The sequence below is a fragment of the Heterodontus francisci genome, chromosome 46 (assembly GCF_036365525.1).
Source record: "Heterodontus francisci isolate sHetFra1 chromosome 46, sHetFra1.hap1, whole genome shotgun sequence".
NCBI lineage: Eukaryota > Metazoa > Chordata > Chondrichthyes > Heterodontiformes > Heterodontidae > Heterodontus > Heterodontus francisci.
This window is the reverse complement of record NC_090416.1, coordinates 15,650,395-15,676,098: the sequence shown is the minus strand read 5'-3', so window position 1 is coordinate 15,676,098 and position 25,704 is coordinate 15,650,395. Positions and strand designations below refer to the sequence as shown.

At 40.5% G+C, this 25,704-nt stretch overlaps 1 protein-coding gene across 1 annotated transcript in view; it reads left to right on the top strand.

Annotated features, from left to right (window-relative positions):
- hapln2 (hyaluronan and proteoglycan link protein 2) overlaps positions 1-25,704 on the top strand; it is a 119,954-nt gene that overhangs the window by 88,380 nt on the left and 5,870 nt on the right. The window contains exons 2-5 of the mRNA XM_068022528.1: positions 19,746-19,905; positions 20,924-21,274; positions 21,888-22,004; positions 22,209-22,394. Of these exons, the coding sequence (XP_067878629.1) occupies positions 19,779-19,905; positions 20,924-21,274; positions 21,888-22,004; positions 22,209-22,394 (781 nt within the window). The 5' untranslated portion in view covers positions 19,746-19,778. The remainder of the gene's footprint in view (positions 1-19,745; positions 19,906-20,923; positions 21,275-21,887; positions 22,005-22,208; positions 22,395-25,704) is intronic.

The following is a 25,704-nucleotide window of genomic DNA, read 5'->3' as shown; positions in this document are numbered from 1 at the left end:
TCAAGGTGGTTTATTCAAGGTGGATTATTCAAGGTGGTTTATTCAAGGCTTATAATTCAAGGTGGTTTATTCAAGGTGGATTATTCAAGGTGGTTTATTCAAGGCTTATAATTCAAGGTGGTTTATTCAAGGTGGATTATTCAAGGTGGTTTATTCAAGGCTTATAATTCAAAGTGGTTTATTCAAGGTGGATTATTCAAGGTGGTTTATTCAAGGCTTATAATTCAACGTGGTTTATTCAAGGTGGATTATTCAAGGCGGTTTATTCAAGGCTTATAATTCAAGGTGGTTTATTCAAGGTGGATTATTCAAGGCGGTTTATTCAAGGCGGATAATTCAAGGTGGTTTATTCAAGGTGGATTATTCAAGGTGGTTTATTCAAGGCTTATAATTCAAGGTGGTTTATTCAAGGTGGATTATTCAAGGTGGTTTATTCAAGGCTTATAATTCAAGGTGGTTTATTCAAGGCGGATAATTCAAGGTGGTTTATTCAAGGTGGTTTATTCAAGGTGGTTTATTCAAGGCTCATAATTCAAAGTGGTTTATTCAAGGTGGATTATTCAAGGTGGTTTATTCAAGGCTTATAATTCAAGGTGGTTTATTCAAGGAGGATTATTCAAGGTGGTTTATTCAAGGTGGATTATTCAAGGTGGTTTATTCAAGGTGGTTTATTCAAGGCTTATAATTCAAGGTGGTTTATTCAAGGTGGGTTATTCAAGGTGGTTTATTCAAGGCTTATAATTCAAGGTGGTTTATTCAAGGTGGATTACTCAAGGTGGTTTATTCAAGGCTTATAATTCAAGGTGGTTTATTCAAGGTGGATTATTCAAGGTGGTTTATTCAAGGTGGATTATTCAAGGTGGTTTATTCAAGGCTTATAATTCAAGGTGGATTATTCAAGGCGGTTTATTCAAGGCGGATAATTCAAGGTGGTTTATTCAAGGTGGTTTATTCAAGGCTTATAATTCAAGGTGGTTTATTCAAGGCGGATAATTCAAGGTGGTTTATTCAAGGCTTATAATTCAAGGTGGTTTATTCAAGGTGGATTATTCAAGGTGTTTTATTCAAGGCTTATAATTCAAGGTGGTTTATTCAAGGTGGATTATTCAAGGTGGTTTATTCAAGGCTTATAATTCAAGGTGGGTTATTCAAGGTGGTATATTCAAGGCGGATAATTCAAGGTGGTTTATTCAAGGTGGATTATTCAAGGTGGTTTATTCAAGGCGGATAATTCAAGGCGGTTTATTCAAGGTGGATTATTCAAGGTGGTTTATTCAAGGCTTATAATTCAAGGTGGTTTATTCAAGGTGGTTTATTCAAGGCGAATAATTCAAGGCGGTTTATTCAAGGTGGTTTATTCAAGGCAGTTTATTCAAGGTGGATTATTCAAGGCGGTTTATTCAAGGCGGTTTATTCAAGGTGGGTCATTCAAGGCGGTTTATTCAAGGCGGATAATACAAGGCGGTTTATTCAAGGTGGATTATTCAAGGCGGTTTATTCAAGGTGGATTATTCAAGGTGGTTTATTCAAGGCGTATAATTCAAGGTGGTTTATTCAAGGTGGATAATTCAAGGCGGTTTATTCAAGGTGGATTATTCAAGGCTTATAATTCAAGGTGGTTTATTCAAGGTGGATTATTCAAGGTGGTTTATTCAAGGCTTATAATTCAAGGTGGTTTATTCAAGGTGGATTATTCAAGGTGGTTTATTCAAGGCGGATAATTCAAGGCGGTTTATTCAAGGTGGATTATTCAAGGTGGTTTATTCAAGGTGGTTTATTCAAGGCGGATAATTCAAGGTGGTTTATTCAAGGTGGATTCTTCAAGGCGGTTTATTCAAGGTGGTTTATTCAAGGTGGATTATTCAAGGCGGTTTATTCAAGGCGGTTTATTCAAGGTGGGTCATTCAAGGCGGTTTATTCAAGGCGGATAATTCAAGGCGGTTTATTCAAGGTGGATTATTCAAGGCGGTTTATTCAAGGTGGATTATTCAAGGTGGTTTATTCAAGGCGGATAATTCAAGGTGGTTTATTCAAGGTGGATAATTCAAGGCGGTTTATTCAAGGTGGTTTATTCAAGGTGGTTTATTCAAGGCTTATAATTCAAGGTGGTTTATTCAAGGTGGATTATTCAAGGTGGTTTATTCAAGGCTTATAATTCAAGGTGGTTTATTCAAGGTGGATTATTCAAGGTGGTTTATTCAAGGCGGATAATTCAAGGTGGTTTATTCAAGGTGGATTATTCAAGGTGGTTTATTCAAGGCTTATAATTCAAGGTGGTTTATTCAAGGTGGATTATTCAAGGTGGTTTATTCAAGCTGGATTATTCAAGGCGGTTTATTCAAGGCGGTTAATTCAAGGCGTATAATTCAAGGTGGTTTATTCAAGGCGGATAATTCAAGGCGGTTTATTCAAGGTGGATTATTCAAGGCGGTTTATTCAAGGTGGATTATTCAAGGTGGTTTATTCAAGGCGTATAATTCAAGGTGGTTTATTCAAGGTGGATAATTCAAGGCGGTTTATTCAAGGTGGATTATTCAAGGCTTATAATTCAAGGTGGTTTATTCAAGGTGGATTATTCAAGGTGGTTTATTCAAGGCTTATAATTCAAGGTGGTTTATTCAAGGTGGATTATTCAAGGTGGTTTATTCAAGGCGGATAATTCAAGGCGGTTTATTCAAGGTGGATTATTCAAGGTGGTTTATTCAAGGTGGTTTATTCAAGGCGGATAATTCAAGGTGGTTTATTCAAGGTGGATTATTCAAGGCGGTTTATTCAAGGTGGTTTATTCAAGGTGGATTATTCAAGGCGGTTTATTCAAGGCGGTTTATTCAAGGTGGGTCATTCAAGGCGGTTTATTCAAGGCGGATAATTCAAGGCGGTTTATTCAAGGTGGATTATTCAAGGCGGTTTATTCAAGGTGGATTATTCAAGGTGGTTTATTCAAGGCGGATAATTCAAGGTGGCTTATTCAAGGTGGATAATTCAAGGCGGTTTATTCAAGGTGGTTTATTCAAGGTGGTTTATTCAAGGCTTATAATTCAAGGTGGTTTATTCAAGGTGGATTATTCAAGGTGGTTTATTCAAGGCTTATAATTCAAGGCTTATAATTCAAGGTGGTTTATTCAAGGTGGTTTATTCAAGGCGGATAATTCAAGGTGCTTTATTCAAGGTGGATTATTCAAGGTGGTTTATTCAAGGCTTATAATTCAAGGTGGTTTATTCAAGGTGGATTATTCAAGGTGGTTTATTCAAGGTGGATTATTCAAGGCGGTTTATTCAAGGCGGTTTATTCAAGGCGTATAATTCAAGGTGGTTTATTCAAGGTGGATTTTTCAAGGTGGATTATTCAAGGTGGTTTATTCAAGGTGGTTTATTCAAGGCGTATAATTCAAGGTGGTTTATTCAAGGTGGATTATTCAAGGTGGTTTATTCAAGGTGGATTATTCAAGGCGGTTTATTTAAGGTGGATTATTCAAGGCGGATTATTCAAGGTGGTTTATTCAAGGCGTATAATTCAAGGTGGTTTATTCAAGGCGTATAATTCAAGGTGGATTATTCAAGGTGGTTTATTCAAGGCTTATAATTCAAGGTGGTTTATTCAAGGTGGATTATTCAAGGTGGTTTATTCAAGGTGGATTATTCAAGGCGGTTTATTCAAGGCGGATTATTCAAGGTGGATTATTCAAGGCGGTTTATTCAAGGCGGATTATTCAAGGTGGATTATTCAAGGTGGTTTATTCAAGGTGGTTTATTCAAGGCGTATAATTCAAGGTGGATTATTCAAGGTGGTTTATTCAAGGCTTATAATTCAAGGTGATTTATTCAAGGTGGATTATTCAAGGTGGTTTATTCAAGGTGGATTATTCAAGGCGGTTTATTCAAGGCGGATTATTCAACGTGGTTTATTCAAGGCGTATACTTCAAGGTGGTTTATTCAAGGTGGTTTATTCAAGGCGTATAATTCAAGGTGGTTTATTCAAGGTGGATTATTCAAGGTGGTTTATTCAAGGCTTATAATTCAAGGTGGATTATTCAAGGTGGTTTATTCAAGGTGGAGAAATCAAGGTGGAGAATTCAAGGTGGATTATTCAAGGCATATAATTCAAGGTGGTTTATTCAAGGTCATTTATTCAAGGTGTATAATTCAAGGTGGTTTATTCAAGGTGTATAATACAAGGTGGTTTATTCAAGGTTGTTTATTCAAGGTGGTTTATTCAAGGTGGTTTATTCAAGGCGTATAATTCAAGGTGGTTTATTCAAGGTGGATTATTCAAGGCGGTTTATTCAAAGTGGTTTATTCAAGGCGTATAATTCAAGGTGGTTTATTCAAGATGGATTATTCAATGTGGTTTATTCAAGGAGTATAATTCAAGGCGGTTTATTCAAGGTGGTTTATTCAAGGTGGTTTATTCAAGGCGTATAATTCAAGGTGGTTTATTCAAGATGGATTATTCAAGGTGGTTTATTCAAGATGGATTATTCAAGGCGTATAATTCAAGGTGGTTTATTCAAGATGGATTATTCAAGATGGTTTATTCAAGGAGTATAATTCAAGGTGGTTTAGTCAAGGTGGTTTATTCAAGGCGTATAATTCAAGGTGGTTTATTCAAGATGGATTATTCAAGGTGGTTTATTCAAGATGGATTATTCAAGGCGTATAATTCAAGGTGGTTTATTCAAGATGGATTCTTCAAGGTGGTTTATTCAAGGCGTATAATTCAAGGTGGTTTATTCAAGCTGGTTTATTCAAGGTGGTTTATTCAAGGTGATTTATTCAAGATGGATTATTCAAGATTGTTTATTCAAGGTGGTTTATTCAAGGCGTATACTTCAAGGTGGTTTATTCAACGTGGTTTATTCAAGACGTATAATTCAAGGTGGTTTATTCAAGGTGGTTTATTCAAGGTGATTTATTCAAGATGGATTATTCAAGGTTGTTTATTCAAGGTGTTTTATTCAAGGCGTATAATTCAAGGTGGTTTATTCAAGGTTGTTTATTCAAGGAGGTTTATTCAAGTAGGTTTATTCAAGGTGGATAATTCAAGGTGGTTTATTCAAGGTTGTTTATTCAAGGTGGTTTATTCAAGGTTGTTTATTCAAGGTGGTTTATTCAAGGTTGTTTATTCAAGGCGGTTTATTCAAGGTGGATTATTCAAGGTGGTTTATTCAAGGTGGTTTATTCAAGGCGTATAATTCAAGGTGGATAATTCAAGGTGGTTTATTCAAGGTTGTTTATTCAAGGTGGTTTATTCAAGGTTGTTTATTCAAGGAGGTTTATTCAAGGAGGTTTATTCAAGGACGTTTATTCAAGGAGGTTTATTCAAGGTGGATAATTCAAGGTGGTTTATTCAAGGTGGTTTATTCAAGGCGGATAATTCAAGGTGGTTTATTCAAGGAGGTTTAATCAAGGTGGATAATTCAAGGTGGTTTACTCAAGGTGGTTTATTCAAGGCGGATAATTCAAGGTGGATTATTCAAGGCGGTTTATTCAAGGTGGATTATTCAAGGCGGTTTATTCAAGGCGGTTTATTCAAGGTGGGTCATTCAAGGCGGTTTATTCAAGGCGGATAATTCAAGGCGGTTTATTCAAGGTGGATTATTCAAGGCGGTTTATTCCAGGCTTATAATTCAAGGTGGTTTATTCAAGGTGGATAATTCAAGGCGGTTTATTCAAGGCGGATAATTCAAGGCGGTTTATTCAAGGTGGATTATTCAAGGCGGTTTATTCAAGGCTTATAATTCAAGGCGGTTTATTCAAGGCGGATAATTCAAGGCGGTTTATTCAAGGCGGATAATTCAAGGCGGTTTATTCAAGGTGGTTTATTCAAGGTGGATTATTCAAGGTGGTTTATTCAAGGCGGATAATTCAAGGTGGTTTATTCAAGGTGGATTATTCAAGGCGGTTTATGCAAGGTGGCTTATTCAAGGTGGTTTATTCAAGGCTTATAATTCAAGGTGGTTTATTCAAGGCGGATAATTCAAGCTGGTTTATTCAAGGCTTATAATTCAAGGTGGTTTACTCAAGGTGGATTATTCAAGGTGGTTTATTCAAGGTGGTTTATTCAAGGCTTATAATTCAAGGTGGTTTATTCAAGGTGGATTATTCAAGGTGGTTTATTCAAGGCTTATAATTCAAGGTGGTTTATTCAAGGTGGATTATTCAAGGTGGTTTATTCAAGGCGGATAATTCAAGGCGGTTTATTCAAGGTGGATTATTCAAGGTGGTTTATTCAAGGCTTATAATTCAAGGTGGTTTATTCAAGGTGGATTATTCAAGGTGGTTTATTCAAGGTGGATAATTCAAGGCGGTTTATTCAAGGTGGATTATTCAAGGCGGTTTATTCAAGGCGGATAATTCAAGGTGGTTTATTCAAGGTGGATTATTCAAGGCGGTTTATTCAAGGTGGATTATTCAAGGTGGTTTATTCAAGGCGGATAATTCAAGGTGGTTTATTCAAGGTGGATAATTCAAGGCGGTTTATTCAAAGTGGATTATTCATGGCGGTTTATTCAAGGTGGTTTATTCAAGGTGGTTTATTCAAGGCTTATAATTCAAGGTGGTTTATTCAAGGTGGTTTATTCAAGGTGGTTTATTCAAAGCGGATAATTCAAGGTGGTTTATTCAAGGTGGTTTATTCAAGGCTTATAATTCAAGGTGGTTTATTCAAGGTGGATTATTCAAGGTGGTTTATTCAAGGCTTATAATTCAAGGTGGTTTATTCAAGGTGGATTATTCAAGGTGGTTTATTCAAGGCTTATAATTCAAGGTGGTTTATTCAAGGTGGATTATTCAAGGTGGTTTATTCAAGGTGGATTATTCAAGGTGGTTTATTCAAGGTGGATTATTCAAGGCGGTTTATTCAAGGCGGATTATTCAAGGTGGATTATTCAAGGCGGTTTATTCAAGGTGGATTATTCAACGTGGTTTATTCAAGGCGTATAATTCAAGGTGGTTTATTCAAGGTGGATAATTCAAGGCGGTTTATTCAAGGTGGTTTATTCAAGGTGGTTTATTCAAGGCTTATAATTCAAGGTGGTTTATTCAAGGTGGATTATTCAAGGTGGTTTATTCAAGGCTTATAATTCAAGGTGGTTTATTCAAGGTGGATTATTCAAGGTGGTTTATTCAAGGCGGATAATTCAAGGTGGTTTATTCAAGGTGGATTATTCAAGGTGGATTATTCAAGGCTTATAATTCAAGGTGGTTTATTCAAGGTGGATTATTCAAGGTGGATTATTCAAGCTGGATTATTCAAGGCGTTTTATTCAAGGCGGTTTATTCAAGGCGTATAATTCAAGGTGGTTTATTCAAGGCGGATAATTCAAGGCGGTTTATTCAAGGTGGATTATTCAAGGCGGTTTATTCAAGGTGGATTATTCAAGGTGGTTTATTCAAGGCGTATAATTCAAGGTGGTTTATTCAAGGTGGATAATTCAAGGCGGTTTATTCAAGGTGGATTATTCAAGGCTTATAATTCAAGGTGGTTTATTCAAGGTGGATTATTCAAGGTGGTTTATTCAAGGCTTATAATTCAAGGTGGTTTATTCAAGGTGGATTATTCAAGGTGGTTTATTCAAGGCGGATAATTCAAGGCGGTTTATTCAAGGTGGATTATTCAAGGTGGTTTATTCAAGGTGGTTTATTCAAGGCGGATAATTCAAGGTGGTTTATTCAAGGTGGATTATTCAAGGCGGTTTATTCAAGGTGGTTTATTCAAGGTGGATTATTCAAGGCGGTTTATTCAAGGCGGTTTATTCAAGGTGGGTCATTCAAGGCGGTTTATTCAAGGCGGATAATTCAAGGCGGTTTATTCAAGGTGGATTATTCAAGGCGGTTTATTCAAGGTGGTTTATTCAAGGTGGTTTATTCAAGGCTTATAATTCAAGGTGGTTTATTCAAGGTGGATTATTCAAGGTGGTTTATTCAAGGCTTATAATTCAAGGTGGTTTATTCAAGGTGGATTATTCAAGGTGGTTTATTCAAGGCTGATAATTCAAGGCGGTTTATTCAAGGTGGATTATTCAAGGTGGTTTATTCAAGGCTTATAATTCAAGGTGGTTTATTCAAGGTGGATTATTCAAGGTGGTTTATTCAAGGTGGATAATTCAAGGCGGTTTATTCAAGGTGGATTATTCAAGGCGGTTTATTCAAGGCGGATAATTCAAGGTGGTTTATTCAAGGTGGATTATTCAAGGCGGTTTATTCAAGGTGGATTATTCAAGGTGGTTTATTCAAGGCGGATAATTCAAGGTGGTTTATTCAAGGTGGATAATTCAAGGCGGTTTATTCAAAGTGGATTATTCATGGCGGTTTATTCAAGGTGGTTTATTCAAGGTGGTTTATTCAAGGCTTATAATTCAAGGTGGTTTATTCAAGGTGGTTTATTCAAGGTGGTTTATTCAAAGCGGATAATTCAAGGTGGTTTATTCAAGGTGGTTTATTCAAGGCTTATAATTCAAGGTGGTTTATTCAAGGTGGATTATTCAAGGTGGTTTATTCAAGGCTTATAATTCAAGGTGGTTTATTCAAGGTGGATTATTCAAGGTGGTTTATTCAAGGCTTATAATTCAAGGTGGTTTATTCAAGGTGGATTATTCAAGGTGGTTTATTCAAGGTGGATTATTCAAGATGGTTTATTCAAGGTGGATTATTCAAGGCGGTTTATTCAAGGCGGATTATTCAAGGTGGATTATTCAAGGCGGTTTATTCAAGGTGGATTATTCAACGTGGTTTATTCAAGGCGTATAATTCAAGGTGGTTTATTCAAGGTGGATAATTCAAGGCGGTTTATTCAAGGTGGTTTATTCAAGGTGGTTTATTCAAGGCTTATAATTCAAGGTGGTTTATTCAAGGTGGATTATTCAAGGTGGTTTATTCAAGGCTTATAATTCAAGGTGGTTTATTCAAGGTGGATTATTCAAGGTGGTTTATTCAAGGCGGATAATTCAAGGTGGTTTATTCAAGGTGGATTATTCAAGGTGGTTTATTCAAGGCTTATAATTCAAGGTGGTTTATTCAAGGTGGATTATTCAAGGTGGTTTATTCAAGCTGGATTATTCAAGGCGGTTTATTCAAGGCGGTTTATTCAAGGCGTATAATTCAAGGTGGTTTATTCAAGGCGGATAATTCAAGGCGGTTTATTCAAGGTGGATTATTCAAGGTGGTTTATTCAAGGTGGATTATTCAAGGTGGTTTATTCAAGGCGTATAATTCAAGGTGGTTTATTCAAGGTGGATAATTCAAGGCGGTTTTTTCAAGGTGGATTATTCAAGGCTTATAATTCAAGGTGGTTTATTCAAGGTGGATTATTCAAGGTGGTTTATTCAAGGCTTATAATTCAAGGTGGTTGATTCAAGGTGGATTATTCAAGGTGGTTTATTCAAGGCGGATAATTCAAGGCGGTTTATTCAAGGTGGATTATTCAAGGTGGATAATTCAAGGTGGTCTTTTCAAGGTGGATTATTCAAGGCGGTTTATTCAAGGTGGTTTATTCAAGGTGGATTATTCAAGGCGGTTTATTCAAGGCGGTTTATTCAAGGTGGGTCATTCAAGGCGGTTTATTCAAGGCGGATAATTCAAGGTGGTTTTTTCAAGGTGGATTATTCAAGGCGGTTTATTCAAGGTGGTTTATTCAAGGTGGATTATTCAAGGCGGTTTATTCAAGGCGGTTTATTCAAGGTGGGTCATTCAAGGCGGTTTATTCAAGGCGGATAATTCAAGGCGGTTTATTCAAGGTGGATTATTCAAGGCGGTTTATTCAAGGTGGATTATTCAAGGTGGTTTATTCAAGGCGGATAATTCAAGGTGGTTTATTCAAGGTGGATAATTCAAGGCGGTTTATTCAAGGTGGTTTATTCAAGGTGGTTTATTCAAGGCTTATAATTCAAGGCGGTTTATTCAAGGTGGATTATTCAAGGTGGTTTATTCAAGGCTTATAATTCAAGGTGGTTTATTCAAGGTGGATTATTCAAGGTGGTTTATTCAAGGCGGATAATTCAAGGTGCTTTATTCAAGGTGGATTATTCAAGGTGGTTTATTCAAGGCTTATAATTCAAGGTGGTTTATTCAAGGTGGATTATTCAAGGTGGTTTATTCAAGGTGGATTATTCAAGGCGGTTTATTCAAGTCGGTTTATTCAAGGCGTATAATTCAAGGTGGTTTATTCAAGGTGGATTTTTCAAGGTGGATTATTCAAGGTGGTTTATTCAAGGTGGTTTATTCAAGGAGTATAATTCAAGGTGGTTTATTCAAGGTGGATTATTCAAGGTGGTTTATTCAAGGTGGATTATTCAAGGCGGTTTATTCAAGGTGGATTATTCAAGGCGGATTATTCAAGGTGGTTTATTCAAGGCGTATAATTCAAGGTGGTTTATTCAAGGCGTATAATTCAAGGTGGATTATTCAAGGTGGTTTATTCAAGGTTTATAATTCATGGTGGTTTATTCAAGGTGGATTATTCAAGGTGGTTTATTCAAGGTGGATTATTCAAGGCGGTTTATTCAAGGCGGATTATTCAAGGTGGATTATTCAAGGCGGTTTATTCAAGGCGGATTATTCAAGGTGGATTATTCAAGGTGGTTTATTCAAGGTGGTTTATTCAAGGCGTATAATTCAAGGTGGATTATTCAAGGTGCTTTATTCAAGGCTTATAATTCAAGGTGATTTATTCAAGGTGGATTATTCAAGGTGGTTTATTCAAGGTGGATTATTCAAGGCGGTTTATTCAAGGCGGATTATTCAACGTGGTTTATTCAAGGCGTATACTTCAAGGTGGTTTATTCAAGGTGGTTTATTCAAGGCGTATAATTCAAGGTGGTTTATTCAAGGTGGATTATTCAAGGTGGTTTATTCAAGGCTTATAATTCAAGGTGGATTATTCAAGGTGGTTTATTCCAGGTGGAGAAATCAAGGTGGAGAATTCAAGGTGGATTATTCAAGGCATATAATTCAAGGTGGTTTATTCAAGGTCATTTATTCAAGGTGTATAATTCAAGGTGGTTTATTCAAGGTGTATAATACAAGGTGGTTTATTCAAGGTTGTTTATTCAAGGTGGTTTATTCAAGGTGGTTTATTCAAGGCGTATAATTCAAGGTGGTTTATTCAAGGTGGATTATTCAAGGCGGTTTATTCAAAGTGGTTTATTCAAGGCGTATAATTCAAGGTGGTTTATTCAAGATGGATTATTCAATGTGGTTTATTCAAGGAGTATAATTCAAGGCGGTTTATTCAAGGTGGTTTATTCAAGGTGGTTTATTCAAGGCGTATAATTCAAGGTGGTTTATTCAAGATGGATTATTCAAGGTGGTTTATTCAAGATGGATTATTCAAGGCATATAATTCAAGGTGGTTTATTCAAGATGGATTATTCAAGATGGTTTATTCAAGGAGTATAATTCAAGGTGGTTTAGTCAAGGTGGTTTATTCAAGGCGTATAATTCAAGGTGGTTTATTCAAGATGGATTATTCAAGGCGTATAATTCAAGGTGGTTTATTCAAGATGGATTCTTCAAGGTGGTTTATTCAAGGCGTATAATTCAAGGTGGTTTATTCAAGGTGGTTTATTCAAGGTGGTTTATTCAAGGTGATTTATTCAAGATGGATTATTCAAGATTGTTTATTCAAGGTGGTTTATTCAAGGCGTATACTTCAAGGTGGTTTATTCAACGTGGTTTATTCAAGACGTATAATTCAAGGTGGTTTATTCAAGGTGGTTTATTCAAGGTGATTTATTCAAGATGGATTATTCAAGGTTGTTTATTCAAGGTGGTTTATTCAAGGCGTATAATTCAAGGTGGTTTATTCAAGGTTGTTTATTCAAGGAGGTTTATTCAAGTAGGTTTATTCAAGGTGGATAATTCAAGGTGGTTTATTCAAGGTTGTTTATTCAAGGTGGTTTATTCAAGGTTGTTTATTCAAGGTGGTTTATTCAAGGTTGTTTATTCAAGGCGGTTTATTCAAGGTGGATTATTCAAGGTGGTTTATTCAATGTGGTTTATTCAAGGCGTATAATTCAAGGTGGATAATTCAAGGTGGTTTATTAAAGTTTTTTTTTCAAGTTGGTTTATTCAAGGTTGTTTATTCAAGGAGGTTTATTCAAGGAGGTTTATTCAAGGACGTTTATTCAAGGAGGTTTATTCAAGGTGGATAATTCAAGGTGGTTTATTCAAGGTGGTTTATTCAAGGCGGTTTATTCAAGGTGGTTTATTCAAGGAGGTTTATTCAAGGTGGATAATTCAAGGTGGTTTATTCAAGGTGGTTTATTCAAGGCGGATAATTCAAGGTGGATTATTCAAGGCGGTTTATTCAAGGTGGATTATTCAAGGCGGTTTATTCAAGGCGGTTTATTCAAGGTGGGTCATTCAAGGCGGTTTATTCAAGGCGGATAATTCAAGGCGGTTTATTCAAGGTGGATTATTCAAGGCGGTTTATTCAAGGCTTATAATTCAAGGTGGTTTATTCAAGGTGGATAATTCAATGCGGTTTATTCAAGGCGGATAATTCAAGGCGGTTTATTCAAGGTGGATTATTCAAGGCGGTTTATTCAAGGCTTATAATTCAAGGCGGTTTATTCAAGGCGGATAATTCAAGGCGGTTTATTCAAGGCGGATAATTCAAGGCGGTTTATTCAAGGTGGTTTATTCAAGGTGGATTATTCAAGGTGGTTTATTCAAGGCGGATAATTCAAGGTGGTTTATTCAAGGTGGATTATTCAAGGCGGTTTATTCAAGGAGGTTTATTCAAGGTGGTTTATTCAAGGCTTATAATTCAAGGTGGTTTATTCAAGGCGGATAATTCAAGCTGGTTTATTCAAGGCTTATAATTCAAGGTGGTTTATTCAAGGCGGATAATTCAAGCTGGTTTATTCAAGGCTTATAATTCAAGGTGGTTTATTCAAGGTGGATTATTCAAGGCGGTTTATTCAAGGTGGTTTATTCAAGGTGGTTTATTCAAGGCGGATAATTCAAGGTGGTTTATTCAAGGTGGATTATTCAAGGCGGTTTATTCAAGGTGGTTTATTCAAGGTGGTTTATTCAAGGCTTATAATTCAAGGTGGTTTATTCAAGGTGGATTATTCAAGGTGGTTTATTCAAGGTGGTTTATTCAAGGCTTATAATTCAAGGTGGTTTATTCAAGGTGGATTATTCAAGGTGGTTTATTCAAGGCTTATAATTCAAGGTGGTTTATTCAAGGTGGATTATTCAAGGTGGTTTATTCAAGGCGGATAATTCAAGGCGGTTTATTCAAGGTGGATTATTCAAGGTGGTTTATTCAAGGCTTATAATTCAAGGTGGTTTATTCAAGGTGGATTATTCAAGGTGGTTTATTCAAGGTGGATAATTCAAGGCGGTTTATTCAAGGTGGATTATTCAAGGCGGTTTATTCAAGGCGGATAATTCAAGGTGGTTTATTCAAGGTGGATAATTCAAGGCGGTTTATTCAAGGTGGATTATTCAAGGCGGTTTATTCAAGGTGGTTTATTCAAGGTGGATTATTCAAGGCTGTTTATTCAAGGCGGTTTATTCAAGGTGGGTCATTCAAGGCGGTTTATTCAAGGCGGATAATTCAAGGCGGTTTATTCAAGGTGGATTATTCAAGGCGGTTTATTCAAGGTGGATTATTCAAGGTGGTTTATTCAAGGCGGATAATTCAAGGTGGTTTATTCAAGGTGGATAATTCAAGGCGGTTTATTCAAGGTGGATTATTCATGGCGGTTTATTCAAGGTGGTTTATTCAAGGTGGTTTATTCAAGGCTTATAATTCAAGGTGGTTTATTCAAGGTGGTTTATTCAAGGTGGTTTATTCAAAGCGGATAATTCAAGGTGGTTTATTCAAGGTGGTTTATTCAAGGCTTATAATTCAAGGTGGTTTATTCAAGGTGGATTATTCAAGGTGGTTTATTCAAGGCTTCTAATTCAAGGTGGTTTATTCAAGGTGGATTATTCAAGGTGGTTTATTCAAGGCTTATAATTCAAGGTGGTTTATTCAAGGTGGATTATTCAAGGTGGTTTATTCAAGGTGGATTATTCAAGGCGGTTTATTCAAGGCGGATTATTCAAGGTGGATTATTCAAGGCGGTTTATTCAAGGTGGATTATTCAACGTGGTTTATTCAAGGCGTATAATTCAAGGTGGTTTATTCAAGGTGGATTTTTCAAGGTGGATTATTCAAGGTGGTTTATTCAAGGTGGTTTATTCAAGGTGGTTTATTCAAGGCGTATAATTCAAGGTGGTTTATTCAAGGTGGATTATTCAAGGCGTATAATTCAAGGTGGTTTATTCAAGGTGGATTATTCAAGGCGTATAATTCATGGTAGATTATTCAAGGTGGTTTATTCAAGGTGGTTTACTCAAGGTGGATTATTCAAGGCGTATAATTCAAGGTGGTTTATTCAAGGTGGATTATTCAAGGCGTAGAATTCATGGTGGATTATTCAAGGTGGTTTATTCAAGGTGGTTTATTCAAGGTGGATTATTCAAGGCGTATAATTCATGGTGGATTATTCAAGGTGGTTTATTCAAGGTGGTTTATTCAAGGTGGATTATTCAAGGCGTATAATTCATGGTGGATTATTCAAGGTGGTTTATTCAAGGTGGTTTATTCAAGGCGTATAATTCAAGGTGGTTTATTCAAGGTGGATTATTCAAGGCGTATAATTCATGGTGGATTATTCAAGGTGGTTTATTCAAGGTGGTTTATTCAAGGTGGATTATTCAAGGCGTATAATTCAAGGTGGTTTATTCAAGGTGGTTTATTCAAGGTGGTTTATTCAAGGTGTATAATACAAGGTGGTTTATTCAAGGTTGTTTATTCAAGGCGTATAATTCAAGGTGGTTTATTCAAGGTTGTTTATTCAAGGTGGTTTATTCAAGACGTATAATTCAAGGTGGTTTATTCAAGGTGGTTTATTCAAGGTGGTTTATTCAAGGTGGATTATTCAAGGCTTATAATTCAAGGTGGTTTATTCAAGGCGGATTATTCAAGGCGGTTTATTCAAAGTGGTTTATTCAAGGCGTATAATTCAAGGTGGTTTATTCAAGGTGGTTTATTCAAGGCGTATAATTCAAGGTGGTTTATTCAAGGTGGTTTATTCAAGGCGTATAATTCAAGGTGGTTTATTCAAGATGGATTCTTCAAGGTGGTTTATTCAAGGCGTATAATTCAAGTTGGTTTATTCAAGGTGGTTTATTCAAGGCGTATAATTCAAGGTGGTTTATTCAAGATGGATTCTTCAAGGTGCTTTATTCATGGCGTATAATTCAAGGTGGTTTATTCAACGTGGTTTATTCAAGGTGGTTTATTCAAGGTGGTTTATTCAAGGCGTATAATTCAAGGTGGTTTATTCAACGTGGTTTATTCAAGCTGGTTTATTCAAGGTGGTTTATTCAAGGTGGTTTATTCAAGGTGGTTTATTCAAGGTTGTTTATTCAAGGAGGTTTATTCAAGGAGGATTATTCAAGGTGGTTTATTCAAGGTGGTTTATTCAAGATGGATTATTCAAGGTTGTTTATTCAAGGTTGTTTATTGAAGGAGGTTTATTCAAGGAGGTTTATTCAAGGTTGTTTATTCAAGGAGGTTTATTCTAGGAGGTTTATTCAAGGTGGTTTATTCAAGGTGGTTTATTCAAGGTTGTTTATTCAAGGAGGTTTATTCAAGGAGGTTTATTCAAGGTGGTTTATTCAATGAGGTTTATTCAAGGAGGTTTATTCAAGGTGGTTTATTCAAGACGTATAATTCAAGGAGGTTTATTCAAGGTGGTTTATTCAAGGTTGTTTATTCAAGGAGGTTTATTCAAGGAGGTTTATTCAAGGTGGTTTATTCAAGGTTGTTTATTCAAGGAGGTTTATTCAAAGTGGATAATTCAAGGTGGTTTATTCAAGGTTGTTTATTCAAGGTGGTTTATTCAAGGTTGTTTATTCAAGGTGGTTTATTCAAGGTGGTTTATTCAAGGCGTGTAATTCAAGGTGGTTTATTCAAGGTTGTTTATTCAAGGAGGTTTATTCAAGGAGGTTTATTCAAGGTGGATAATTCAAGGTGGTTTATTCAAGGTTGTTTATTCAAGGTGGTTTATTCAAGGTTGTTTATTCAAGGCGGTTTATTCAAGGTGGATTATTCAAGGTGGTTTATTCAAGGTTGTTTATTCAAGGTGGTTTATTCAAGGTTGTTTATTCAAGGCGGTTTATTCAAGGTGGATTATTCAAGGTGGTTTATTCAAGGTGGTTTATTCAAGGTTGTTTATTCAAGGAGGTTTATTCAAGGTGGATAATTCAAGGTGGTTCATTCAAGGTTGTTTATTCAAGGTTGTTTATTCAAGGAGGTTTATTCAAGGAGGTTTATTCAAGGTGGTTTATTCAAGGTGGTTTATTCAAGGTTGTTTATTCAAGGAGGTTTATTCAAGGAGGTTTATTCAAGGTGGTTTATTCAATGAGGTTTATTCAAGGAGGTTTATTCAAGGTGGTTTATTCAAGACGTATAATTCAAGGAGGTTTATTCAAGGTGGTTTATTCAAGGTTGTTTATTCAAGGAGGTTTATTCAAGGAGGTTTATTCAAGGTGGTTTATTCAAGGTTGTTTATTCAAGGTGGTTTATTCAAGGTTGTTTATTCAAGGTGGTTTATTCAAGGTGGTTTATTCAAGGCGTGTAATTCAAGGTGGTTTCTTCAAGGTTGTTTATTCAAGGAGGTTTATTCAAGGAGGTTTATTCAAGGTGGATAATTCAAGGTGGTTTATTCAAGGTTGTTTATTCAAGGTGGTTTATTCAAGGTTGTTTATTCAAGGCGGTTTATTCAAGGTGGATTATTCAAGGTGGTTTATTCAAGGTGGTTTATTCAAGGTTGTTTATTCAAGGTGGTTTATTCAAGGTTGTTTATTTAAGGCGGTTTATTCAAGGTGGATTATTCAAGGTGGTTTATTCAAGGTGGTTTATTCAAGGTTGTTTATTCTAGGAGGTTTATTGAAGGTGGATAATTCAAGGTGGTTTATTCAAGGTGGTTTATTCAAGGTTGTTTATTCAAGGAGGTTTATTCAATGAGGTTTATTCAAGGAGGTTTATTCAAGGTGGATAATTCAAGGTGGTTTATTCAAGGTGATTTATTCAAGGTTGTTTATTCAAGGAGGTTTATTCAAGGAGGTTTATTCAAGGAGGTTTATTCAAGGTGGATAATTCAAGGTGGTTTAATCAAGGTTGTTTATTCAAGGAGGTTTATTCAAGGCGGATTATTCATGGTGGTTTATTCAAGGTGGTTTATTCAGGGAGGTTTATTCAAGGTGGATAATTCAAGGTCGATTATTCAAGGTGGATTATTCAAGGTCGATTATTCAAGGTCGATTATTCAAGGTGGATTATTCATGGTCGATTATTCAAGGTGGTTTATTCAAGGTCGATTATTCAAGGTCGATTATTCAAGGTGGATTATTCAAGGTCGATTATTCAAGGTCGATTATTCAAGGTGGTTTATTCAAGGTGGATTATTCAAGGTCGATTATTCATGGTCGATTATTCAAGGTGGATTATTCAAGGTCGATTATTCATGTGGTTTATTCAATGTGGTTTATTCAAGATTGTTTATTCAAGCTGCTTTATTCAAGGTAGATTATTCAAGGCGGTTTATTCAAGGCGGTTTATTCAAGGCGGTTTATTCAAGGTGGTTTATTCAAGGTGGTTTATTCAAGGTGGTTTATTCAAGGTTGTTTGTTCAAGGTGGTTTATTCAAGGTTGTTTATTCAAGGTGGTTTATTCAAGGTGGTTTATTCAAGCTGCTTTATTCAAGGTAGATTATTCAAGGTGGTTTATTCAAGGTGGTTTATTCAAGGTGGTTTATTCAAGGTGGTTTATTCAAGGTGGTTTATTCAAGCTGCTTTATTCAAGGTAGATTATTCAAGGTGGTTTATTCAAGGTGGTTTATTCAAGGTTGTTTATTCAAGGTGGTTTATTCAAGGTGGTTTATTCAAGGTGGTTTATTCAAGGTTGTTTATTCAAGGTGGTTTATTCAAGGTGGTTTATTCAAGGTTGTTCATTCAAGATGGTTTATTCAAGGTTGTTTATTCAAGCTGCTTTATTCAAGGTAGATTATTCAAGGTGGTTTATTCAAGGTGGTTTATTCAAGGTTCTTCATTCAAGGTGGTTTATTCAAGGTTGTTTATTCAAGCTGCTTTATTCAAGGTAGATTATTCAAGGTTGTTTATTCAAGGTGGTTTATTCAAGGTTGTTCATTCAAGGTGGTTTATTCAAGGTTGTTTATTCAAGCTGCTTTATTCAAGGTAGATTATTCAAGGTGGTTTATTCAAGGTTGTTCATTCAAGGTGGTTTATTCAAGGTTGTTTATTCAAGCTGCTTTATTCAAGGTAGATTATTCAAGGTGGTTTATTCAAGGTGGTTTATTCAAGGTTGTTTATTGAAGGTGGTTTATTCAAGGTTGTTTGTTCAAGGTGGTTTATTCAAGGTTGTTTGTTCAAGGTGGTTTATTCAAGGTTGTTTATTCAAGGTGGTTTATTCAAGGTGGTTTATTCAATGTAGATTATTCAAGGTGGTTTATTCAAGGTGGTTTATTCAAGGTGGTTTATTCAAGGTGGTTTATTCAAGGAGGTTTATTCAAGCTGCTTTATTCATGGTGGATAATTCAAGGAGGTTTATTCAAGGTGGTTTATTCAAGGTGGTTTATTCAAGGTGGTTTATTCAAGGTGGTTTATTCAAGGTGGTTTATTCAAGGTAGATTATTCAAGGTGGTTTATTCAAGGTGGTTTATTCAAGGTTGTTTATTCAAGGTGGTTTATTCAAGGTGGTTTATTCAAGGAGGTTTATTCAAGCTGCTTTATTCATTGTGGATAATTCAAGGAGGTTTATTCAAGGTTGTTTATTCAAGGTGGTTTATTCAAGGTGGTTTATTCAAGGTGGTTTATTCAAGGAGGTTTATTCAAGCTGCTTTATTCATGGTGGATAATTCAAGGAGGTTTATTCAAGGTTGTTTATTCAAGGTGGTTTATTCAAGGTTGTTTATTCAAGGTGGTTTATTCAAGGTGGTTCATTCAAGGTGGTTTATTCAAGGTGGTTTATTCAAGGAGGTTTATTCAAGCTGCTTTATTCATGGTGGATAATTCAAGGAGGTTTATTCAAGGTTGTTTATTCAAGGTGGTTTATTCAAGGTTGTTTATTCAAGGTGGTTTATTCAAGGTGGTTTATTCAAGGTGGTTTATTCAAGGAGGTTTATTCAAGCTGCTTTATTCATGGTGGATAATTCAAGGAGGTTTATTCAAGGTTGTTTATTCAAGGTGGTTTATTCAAGGTGGTTTATTCAAGGTGGTTTATTCAAGGAGGTTTATTCAAGCTGCTTTATTCATGGTGGATAATTCAAGGAGGTTTATTCAAGGTTGTTTATTCAAGGTGGTTTATTCAAGGTGGTTTATTCAAGGTGGTTTATTCAAGGAGGTTTATTCAAGCTGCTTTATTCATGGTGGATAATTCAAGGAGGTTTATTCAAGGTTGTTTATTCAAGGTGGTTTATTCAAGGTTGTTTATTCAAGGTGGTTTATTCAAGGTGGTTCATTCAAGGTGGTTTATTCAAGGTGGTTTATTCAAGGCGGATAATTCATACTGGATTATTCCAAATGGATTATTCAAGTTGGTTTATTGAATGCACTAGACTGCAGCTGGGTCGATTGCTTTGGGCTTTTTAAGATGATGCCAGGAAATGGCTCGCTCAGAATGGATCCGGAAGACTGTTCCATTGTTACCCTTTTGGCTTTGCAGGTGGATTTTGCGTCCCACGTGAGGAATGCCAGCATGAAGACAATCGACTCCCTGATCTTTTTTCATGTCCTGTCCCTGGCTCTGGCCACCCCATATTACTACAGATCCCACGGTCTTCGCGGTGACGAGGAGTTCAGGTACCACATTCGAGGCGATCAAGGTATTTCTCAAATTCCCTGCCCTCATTCCTCCCTGCTTTAGAAACACGAGGTGTGTCGCTGGCTGGGTGAGGTGTGTCGCTAGGTAACCTTGTGAGGTAACTGCTTGAAAGAGGGCCAAACTTAACCGGTGGTACGTGAATTTAAATCCAACCAATATTAATTGTAGCTTCAAAGTGGAGCACCAATACCTGTCCTGGGAGTGTTTGATGGGGACAGTGGAGAGGGAGCTTTACTCTGTATCTAACCCCATGCTGTACCTGTCCTGGGAGCCCCCACCCCTTGTTCTTCTGGCCTCTGTCACCTCCCACAACAGTCCAAACGAAATGAAAGTTTGGTGCTCGACACCCACCTCGAAATACAGCCTTTTTCAAAGTCTTTCCTCCTCTGCAGCAAAAGTTGTTGAAAGGTTTTTGCAGTTCCCTCCTCAGCTCTCCCTCTCCAGCAGCACCTCCAGCAACTGACTGCAGCACTGTCAGCTGCACCTCGTTGAGGTACTCAGCACTCAGTATTCCCAATCAGAGAACAGCCAACCCCGTTTTTTTTTTTTCTTTTTCTTTTTTTTTTTCTTTTTTCTTTTTCTTTTGTAGAGGGAGCGTTACTCTGTATCTAACCCCATGCTGTACCTGTCCTGGGAGTGTTTGATGGGGACAGTGTAGAGGGAGCTTTACTCTGTACCTAACCCCATGCTTTACCTGTCCTGGGAGTGTTTGATGGGGACATCATTCAGGCCTGATGTCAGGAAGCACCTCTGCACAAAAAGGGCAGCGGAAATCTGAAACTCTCTCCCCCAGAAAGCTATTGAGGCTGAGAGGTCATTTGTTTGATTTTTGTTGGTTTCAGGGGATTAAGGGTTACAGAATCAAGGCCGGAAGATGGAATTGAGATACAGATCGGCTGTAATCTGACTGAATGGTGGGACAGGCGCGAGGGGCTGAATGGCCTCCTATTGTTCCTGTGTTTCTCTGCTCTGTTTCAACCTTCCTATCTTCTCTCCTTCTGCTCCTTCTCAATGAGAAGCCATGCTGGGTAATATCAAGTATCTGGAGAACTCAGGTCCGAGGGTTGTCAAGACGTACAGAGGCGCCAATGTCACCCTGCCCTGCCGTCTCCGAATTGTGCCCAGGGAGTACCGGGTGAAATGGGTCAAGTTGGGCTGGTCCCCCAAGGAGAACATAGTGCTGATCGCCAACAGTCACCAGCACAAAGGTTACGGAGGTTTCATGGGCCGAGCATTTCTGCGGAGAATGGACAAGTACGATGTGTCCCTGCGCTTGCTGGATGTCAGATTGGAGGATTCGGGTAAATACAAGTGTGAGGTCATTAACGGTGTGGACGATGACAGTGCCAACATTGAGCTTCAGCTGGACGGTAATTTCCTCTGGCGCGTCAACGCAACAGCAACTGGCCATTCGGCCCATCTCCTCCGTGCTGGTGTTTCTGCTCCGCACGAGCCTCCTCCCACCCCCCTCTTCATCTCACCCTATCCCCATATCCTTCTGTTCCTTTCTCCCTCGTGCGTTTATCCAGCTTCCCCCTTAAATGTATCGCTGCTGTTCACCGCAACCACGCCAAGTATCCCTGGCCCGCCAGACAGCCACAAGGTCCATTCCTGACTCCCAGGACTGCAGCCAGGGAGGCAGTTGGCCTCAGTTCCCTTGGGCCAGGGAGCATGGAGGGAAGGGAGGAAACCAGCCGCGGTTCCTCACTCCTGGTGCGCGTCTGGGGTGAGGAGGCGCGGGCGTTGGGGTGTGGGGGGGTGATGGGGTGCATGTTGGGTAAAGACACGAAGTGGGCTGGTTCATGACGCCCACCCAGGTCAAATACCTGGTGCGGTTTCCCACAAGGGATGGTCCATGGCAGTTTGGGGGAAGGGGGGGGGGTGGTGTTGGGGGGCACCGTGAAGCTTAAGGGGAAAAAATGAGATGTCCCTCAAGGAGGGAAGTCACGTGCGGATTAAAATGCCCACCTCCTCCGTTGCCAGGTGTGGTGTTCCCATACCAAAGCAGCCAGGGCCGCTACCGGTTCAACTATTACCAGGCCGTGCGGGTGTGCCAGGAGCAGGACGCCAGACTGGCGACATTCCAGCAGCTGTTTCAAGGTAAGGGCTGCGAGAGAGCAACATCGGCAGTGCCTGGGGCTCGGGGGTGGGATGTGCGGGGGACATTGGCGAGATATCGGCCCCTAGGACCGATCGGCTTCGGGAAGCAAGGGGCGCGGAGTCTCAAAGGGAGCAGGGAAAGGGGAAGGGGAAGGGAGGTGACTCTGCATTACCCACTGACATTACTCTCCGGCCTTCTCACAGAGTGGCGCCGAGGTCTGGACTGGTGCAACGCCGGCTGGCTCGAGGACGCGACAGTTCACTACCCGATCACCATGCCACGGGAGCCGTGCGGAGGGAGGGCCCTCCCGCCGGGGATCAGGAGCTACGGCCCCCGGGACAAACAGCGGGACAAATACGACGCCTTCTGTTTCACCTCCGCCATCAAAGGTAACCCTCACATTCCCTGCCGACCCACCTCGGGACATCCCGGAGTGCGTCAGAGCCAAGGAATTACTGTCACTGGAGCAAAAGCAGCAGCCAATTTGCGCACAGCAAGATCCCACACACAGCAATGTTTTTTTTAAATTCATTCAGGGATGTGGGCATCGCTGGCTCGGCCAGCATTTATTGCCCATCCCTCTAATTGCCCCAGAGAAAGTGGTGGTACAACTAAGAGGCTTGCTAGGCCATTTCAGAGGACATGTAAGAGTTAACCACATTGCTGTGGGTCTGGAATCACATATAGGCCAGACCAGGTAAGGACAGGAGATTTCCTTCCCGAAAGGACATAAGTGAACCAGATGGGCTTTTACAACAATCGACAATGGTTTCATGGTCATCATTAGACTAGCTTTTAAATCAAGATTTATTAATTAAATTCCACCTTATGTTGTGCTGGGATTCGAACACATGTCCCCAGAGAAATACCCTGGGTCTCTGGGTTACTAGTCCAGTGATAATACCCCTACGCCACCGCCTACCCAATGTGACAATGAGCATCTACTTTTTAGTGATGTTGATTGAGAGACAAATATTGGACCAGGACAATGGGGAGACCCCCCTTCCCCCCCACCCACCCACGCCCCTCGGCTCTTCTTTCAATCGTGTCTGTGGGATTTTTTACACCCATCTGAGAGGGGCCGAGGGCACTCCCTCAGTACTGACCCTCCGACAGTGCAGCGCTCCCTCAGTACTGACCCTCCGACAGTGCGGCGCTCCCTCAGTACTGACCCTCCGACAGTGCGGCGCTCCCTCAGTACTGACCCTCCGACAGTGCGGCGCTCCCTCAGTACTGACCCTCCGACAGTGCGGCGCTCCCTCAGTACTGACCCTCCAACAGTGCGGCGCTCCCTCAGTACTGACCCTCCGACAGTGCAGCGCTCCCTCAGTACTGACCCTCCGACAGTGCGGCACTCCCTCAGTACTGACCCTCCGACAGTGCGGCGCTCCCTCAGTACTGACCCTCCGACAGTGCGGCGCTCCCTCAGTACTGACCATCCGACAGTGCGGCACTCCCTCAGTACTGACCCTCCGACAGTGCGGCGCTCCCTCAGTACTGACCCTCTAACAGTGCGGCACTCCCTCAGTACTGACCCTCTAACAGTGCGGTGCTCCCTCAGTACTGACCCTCCAACAGTGCGGCGCTCCCTCAGTACTGACCCTCTAACAGTGCGGCGCTCCCTCAGTACTGACCCTCTAACAGTGCGGCGCTCCCTCAGTACTGACCCTCTGACAGTGCGGCACTCCCTCAGTAGTGCCTGGATTATGTGCTCAAGTCTCTGAAGTGAGAATATGAAACCTAGGCCTCAGAAGTACCTCTATTAAATGATGTGCAATAGTCAGGGGAGGGGCAACAAAGGTAATATCATTGCCCTCAGTAACTCCGTACTGATGCCTTTCCACCTGCAGGGAGTTCTGTTTCGCTGGGAACACACAGCCAGTTACAATGGACAGTCCTGCCATCTGCTGGGTGAAAAGAGAGATTCATCCAAGACCCCTCTCAAAAAAAAAACAGATTGTGGAAACCTCAGTTCTGAATTAATGCAGAATTTGGAGTCTCTTCTTTCTTTTATAGTGTTTCCAAACCCCTCCAATTCTCCTGGAGTTTCTGGGGATTAAACATAATGCTATATCTAACATATCTAGCCTGCTTGGGAGTGTTTGATGGGGACAGTGTAGAGGGAGCTTTACTCTGTATCTAATCCCGTTTTTTTTTCCAAGGTGGCCTTTATACCCCAGGCCCCTTTTAGATATTTTATGTCGAGGGGGTCTTTATTCCTCAGGCCCCCTTTATATACACACTTATATTTTAAAAATAACTTTATTAAACACAGAAATAAACAAAAACTCAAATTAAAATGCCATTCTCGGCGTCGACAATGCACTCCAGTCCCTGCGGTGCCCACCGGTCGCGGAAGGCCTCAAGCGTACCGGCAGACACCGCATGCTCCTTCTCCAGGGACACCCGGGCGCGAACGTAACCGCGGAAGAGGGGCAGGCAATCGGGGAGGACGGACCCCCCGACGGCCCACAACCTGGACCTGTGAATTGCCACCCTGGCCAGGCCCAGGAGCAGACCGACGAGGAGATCCTCCTCCCGGCCCAAGCCCCTCCGCACCGGGTGCCCAAAGATCAGGAGCGTGGGGCTGAAGTGCAGCCAGAATTTGAGGAGCAGCCCCTTCAGATACTCAAATAGGGGCTGCAACCTCGCACACTCCGTATAAATGTGGAACACGGACTCGTCCAGGCCGCAGAAAGTACAGGCGGTCTGGGAGTCCATGAACCTACTTAAAAGTCTATTGCACGGGACTGCTCTGTGCAGCACCCTCCACCCCAGGTCCCCGATGTAAAGGGGGAAGACTCCCGCGTAGAGAGACCTCCATCGGGGTTTCCCCTCGCCGCCAGATGGCAACGCGGACTGCCAGGGCGTGTCCGGCCGGCTGACGAGGGCGAGGAAGTGGAGAGTGTGCAGGAGCAGCCCGTACAGGAAACCCCTCCGCACCGATTGGAATGGCACGGAGGGCATTTCCGAGAGGCGGCTCGGGTTGTGCGGGACCGGCTCCCGAGGAGGGTTTCGGGGCCTAGGTCCGATGAGCAGTTGCGGCCGAGCGGAGGTCAGCTCTGCCGGGATCGCTCCACACTCCCGAGCCCCCTCGCCACCCGCAGTGAGGGGCGTCCCGGGGGTTTCGGCTACTCCTCCGCCCGCCGGACCATCCCCGGAGTTGGCCGCCCGGACAGCCAAGGCGCTCTCCTCCGCCGGCGGGCGAGCGCCATGACTGGAGGCGACCATGTTCCAGACTCGGAATAGATCCCGGTAAAAGACAGGCAACTCCCTCAGAGAGGCGCGGCTAACGGACTCCACTGGGAGCTGCGTGTCGTCTTGAAGGCAGTGACACTGGCGGAAAAAATACATCGCCAGCGCACACCATCTGGGAGGACGCTCGACGTACAGGTATCTCTGCAGGGTCCGAAGGCGGAGAGTCGCAGCCTGGGTGCGGACGCACACCAGCGACTGACCGCCCTCCTCGATCGGGAGACTCAGGACCGCGGCAGAGACCCAGTGTTTCCTCTTGCCCCAGAAGAAATCGACGAGTTTCTTCTGGATCTTGGTGGCAAATACAGGGGGCGGGGCCAAAGTGACCAACCGGTACCACAGCATGGAGGCCACCAGTTGGTTTATGACCAACGCTTGGCCCCTGTAGGAAAGCACTCGGAGCAGTCCTGTCCAGCGCCCCAGCCGAGCGGTGACTTTCGCCTC